General features: G+C 41.7%; 1 protein-coding gene across 1 annotated transcript in view; it reads left to right on the plus strand.

The window, feature by feature from the left end:
• Positions 1–674: 674 nt before the first annotated feature.
• The window catches only part of LOC106818042 (uncharacterized HIT-like protein Synpcc7942_1390), a gene marked incomplete at its 5' end in the record, with an annotated part of 7,734 nt that continues 3,408 nt past the window's right edge, over positions 675–5,000 (plus strand). The window contains 2 exon segments of the mRNA XM_014822757.1: positions 675–779; positions 1,123–1,195. Of these exon segments, the coding sequence (XP_014678243.1) occupies positions 675–779; positions 1,123–1,195 (178 nt within the window).

The following is a 5,000-nucleotide window of genomic DNA, read 5'->3' on the forward strand; positions in this document are numbered from 1 at the left end:
AACAAACAGAACGACACTACTCAAATTATTATATAGATAATATTAAATACATAGAGACTGTACATGACACAGCAGGACTAATAGGTTCTATCACAGTATGAGCTTGAGTTGGGATATCTCACCCGAGTTATAGATATCCCGTCTCATACGAGTGTAGCGAGTATGAGACGTGGTTATCTATAATGAGGGTGAGATATTTCCAATCTCAAGCTCATACTGTGATAGAACCTTTTTCTCGCATATTTTTTTAATTTATTTTTTTATTAACTTTTTATTGCAGAAAGAACATTTCAGTTCAAGTAGTAATTCAATATTTTGCAAAATTATAAATTTTTAAATTTTTAAATTAAATTAATTTTTTTTTATTTATATATTTTTTATTATTATTTTTTTATTTTTTTTATTAATAAATTTTGTGAGTATTGATTGGCCAAAAACTGTAAAGGTGACCTTTGACCTTGTAATTAAGGAAAATCATTGGATTAAAAAGTAGTGCGAGATAAACCCATCTCGTGGTCTGCAAGTTATCTCGAGGATTTATCTCGGTGGCTATCTCGGGGGATATCTCATACCTAGTATGCGAGAAAGGAAAGATGTTACTTAGCTCTCATTTTTGGCAAGTTTACATTAGGTGAAATCATCTGACCTAATCCCTCTTTTAATCTATGTTTTAGTGCATGGCCTTCAATGATGTTCAGCCACAGGCACCGATTCATTTTCTTGTCATACCAAAGAAGCCTATTGCAACGCTAGCAGATGCTGCAGAAGATGACACGCAGGTGAGCGTACCATGTAGACTACCATCTACATCTTTCCTGGTTCATATTATATTTAGTGGCGTTTAAATTTTATGCTCAAAACCTAAACGATTAAACTTTTTGGCATTTTGAACTTCACTATGAATTGTTGTAGCCAATGTCTTGCAATTCTCATTTAATTATTCTGTCATGTATTTATACATGGACCATTGATAATCTGTGGTGTGAGAGAATTTTGCAAATAGAGTAATATTTGTAGTGATAAATAACAATATAATAATGTTAGTAAATCGGCAACAAAATATTCCTTTTTTTTGCGTGTCATGAGTCATATATCATATATTAATTATATGCATTTTTCAAGCTCCTCGGACACTTGGTTCAAGTTGCAAAGAGAGTAGCAATACAGGAGAATATGGATAAGGGATACAGATTAGGTAATTTTAATATTTTTATCACACGCAGAACCATCCAAACTTCTTTTATGTTTAATATGCCATAGCTCACAATTAGTCCTCCATTCTCCTTTTACAATGTCTGAATAGAGACAAATGTAACCTTATAGAACATTAAAATTGCATGAGCATTCATTTGTCCCTCTGTTGGTCGGAGGGGTAAACACGGATTTGTTGACTGTTAACAAAGGACTGAACTGCTTTTGCTATTGGATCCACCCTCCCCCTCCCCCTCCAACCACCACCACTAAGCTCGCGCTCGACGCATATCCATGATAACATGTTAATATAGTGAAGTCATTAAAGTTACACAGCTGTATCTTTATTACTGTACTACTGGTATAGCAAAGCCTATCATAGATTTTAGATCTGTATTAGTAGTATCCTAGATATATGCTCTGAGCGGGAACGTGGTGGCGGGAGGGCGCACTTGATTAGGTTGCCAGTGAGTTTATCAGAAGAATACCCGGCTACAGTACACATCAGTTGAGCGCTGTCGCTCTGCAGCACTTGTTAGTTAATTTCTGTTCGATGCTTATTCAGGCCTGCTGCCTATGGACGCCTTGTACTGTTGTACACCACCTTAAGGTTGTGGGCATAATGCAAATTAGTGCACTCTAGTGCCGAATTTTACTGCAAATTTTTTTTCCAGGCTTCACCACGGACGAAATAGTGCAACAGTGAACAATTTGCGGAAGGTTACTGTTGTATGCCCCCTACCACAAACATGGCATCTATGTCAATCATTTTCTCGTGTACTTGCATTCTAAATGTGCCAGCTTCTTCTATTTCTGTTTCACGGTCAATATCTTCTTTTCAGTCAACAGTTCCAGAATTTCTTGGTCCAATCTGTGCATCGAATCAAGTTTTTTGGCTAGTATAATTTTATTCTGCATTTGTCTTCTTTCTTCTCTTCCGGCACTCAGCTTGTTAGCATTATCCTCCATCAACTCTCTAACCGTTGTTTTGTGACATAATCTATGTCCACCTCGTGTTCTCCTCTTTCTCGTCACTTTGTCCATTCCTGCAGCACTCCGTTCTGCTCCTCTCCAACACCGATCCGATCTGCTCCGGCTCAATCCGCTCCGATCTGATCTGCCCAGATCAATCCATTCTGATCTGATCTGCTCCGGCTCAATCCGCTCTGCTCCGATCTGATCTGCTCGCACTCAATCCACTCTGCTCCAATCACCGATCTGATCTGGTGCAATCCGACTGATCGGCTTTTCCCTATCCCCTTCTGCTGGTAACTATACACTCGTGTATATCAGTGACTCTGTAACACTCGTGCTTATCTGTATACAATTTATGACCTTATTTTACTCTATACACCTGTTAAAAACCACTTTTCCCATATTCTCGTCCACTCCCCTTGCTCACTCTACTCGACTCATCCACGTCCGCTCTCTTTGAACACTGCTCGACTCCTTCACGTCCGCTCTCTCGGAACACACTCCACTCGACTCTCCCTTGACATACGTCCACTCTCTTTTAACACTACACCCGACTCTCCCTTGACATACGCCTACTCTCTCTGAATACTCCACTCGACTCTCCCTTGACATACGTCCACTCTCTCTTAACACTCCACCCGACACTCCCTTGACATACGTCCACTCTCTCTTAACACTCCACTCGACTCTCCCTTGACATACGTCCGCTCTCTCTGAACACTCCACTCGACGCTCCCTTGACATACGTCCACTCTCTCTCAACACTCCACTCGACTCTCCCTTGACATATGTCCACTCTCTGAACATTCGACTCGACTCTCCCTTGACATACGTCCGCTCTCTCTGAACACTCCACTAGACTTTTCCTTGACATACGTCCGCTCTCTCTGAACACTCGACTCGACTCTTCCTTGACATACGTCCGTTCTCTCTGAACACTCTACTTGACTCCTTCACGTGTACACGTCTCTGCCGCTCTACCAGACTTTCCCACACCCTGCTTTGTCTGGTAACTCTGCCTGATGATGACCGTTTCACACCTAGACGTTTGCTCTCAGTGACCGCTCTCTGGTGCCCGCTTTCATTATACTTGGGCCTTTCCTGCGCATTATTTTACCTTTACTGTAAATACTATGCTATACCCGACCAATTCCAGGCCGTTATGTAATACACATAACGGACGTCGGGGGGGGGGGGGGTCATCGCGAAAAGGACTCGGATGTCGAATTTGTGGGTCAAGGGTCAAAGTGTGATAATGGAGGGGGAATATTTCCCCTTAAAGGACATTTGAAGTCAAACTTCGTGTAATTTTTATAGCATAGAAATACTTCAAATAACGTATTCCATTTCAAATCCGCACCCATTAGTAATAAACACTGAATAGTAATCTAGTCATGTGATGTCACGGCCCAAGTTGAGCGACGCCATTATGTAAACATAGTGCGTGCGGTGGTTAAATATTCGATGTTTTTTGTTATTTCTCATGCTTAAAACACCTGTAAATGTACTTATATTCATGTACATACATATTACCAAGAGCGGATAATACCTAGAGTGTACAACGGAAAAACGGGAAAATAGTGCTATTTCACGACTACATTATTCTACCTTTGCCTGCGAGTCTTAGAATTAAATTTCATCGGTATTGCATTAAGCAGGAATTCTTTGCTCTCTAAACAAGACCAACGCGCTTGTCAATACGATACTCCTAGCGGAGATATCGGCTCCTAAACCTCCCCTCCACATTGCCAAACGCCGACCTCGATCCACTTCTCGCACACTCCTACACGCGGCGGCTTAAGCGTTGCTTCCGTGAAACGGACATTCGTCGTTTTGTCTTCCGCGGATAAATTTATGAATGGGCGGTGCTTCGTTATATAGGTTGACATTCGGGCATCGCTATGGGCCCTTATCTTCCATTATCTTCCTAGACGGCCTAAGCGCCCGTCCCTGATGGAGCCGCTCCATCAAGTTTTACAACGGCCGGCTCAGTTAACTAAGTGTAGAACAGTACCCAAATTTGGGCATATGACATGCAATATCAGCGCTCCAAGTGTGACGGAAACCGATCGCCAAATGCTACCGCGTGTAGGATGGGGACAGAAGTGGATTCGATGCGGCGTTTGGCATGTGGGAGGGGAGGTTTAGGAGCCGATATCTCCGCCTAGGAGTATCGTATTGACAAGCGGTTGGTCTTGTTTTAGAGAGCAAAGAATTCTGCTTAATGCAATACCATGATATTATTCTAGACTCGCAGGCAAAGTAGAATAATGTAGTCGTGAAATAGCACTATTTTCCCGTTTTTCCGTTGTACACTCTAGGTATTATCCGCTCTTGATATAACCTGTGTGGATAATGCATTCACGGTATATGTACATGACTTGCGTAGATACATGTACGTGTACAGATACATGTGATTCTGACCGAGCGTGATAAGCCCGGTGATCAGTGTACTCGCATGACTCACCTGGTCTAGCGTAGAACTGGTCTACAATAACCCTGGTCTTCTCATTCTCATGGCAGCATATATACATTCAGGTGCCGTACTCATTATTTCACAAACACCACAAGAACACCAGTATTTGACTACAGTCCTATCGGGTACCGAAGCTTCCATTCCGCCATGTTGTGACTGTTCTGATTCTCGAGAAGTTTATGCCGACTCTTCGCGTTGCTTTTTCAGACGATTCTCCTCAATTTCTTCTTGTGTATATTCAGGCTCAAACCTATATCCAACTGTTAAATCACTATAAATATCATCATCATCTGAGTAATCACTAGAATCATTGAAATTATCGCTTTCTGTTTCCATCTTATACACAACACTCAACTTG

The sequence above is a fragment of the Priapulus caudatus genome, unplaced genomic scaffold (genome assembly GCF_000485595.1).
Source record: "Priapulus caudatus unplaced genomic scaffold, Priapulus_caudatus-5.0.1 Scaffold1993, whole genome shotgun sequence".
Taxonomy (NCBI): Eukaryota; Metazoa; Priapulida; class Priapulimorpha; order Priapulimorphida; family Priapulidae; genus Priapulus; species Priapulus caudatus.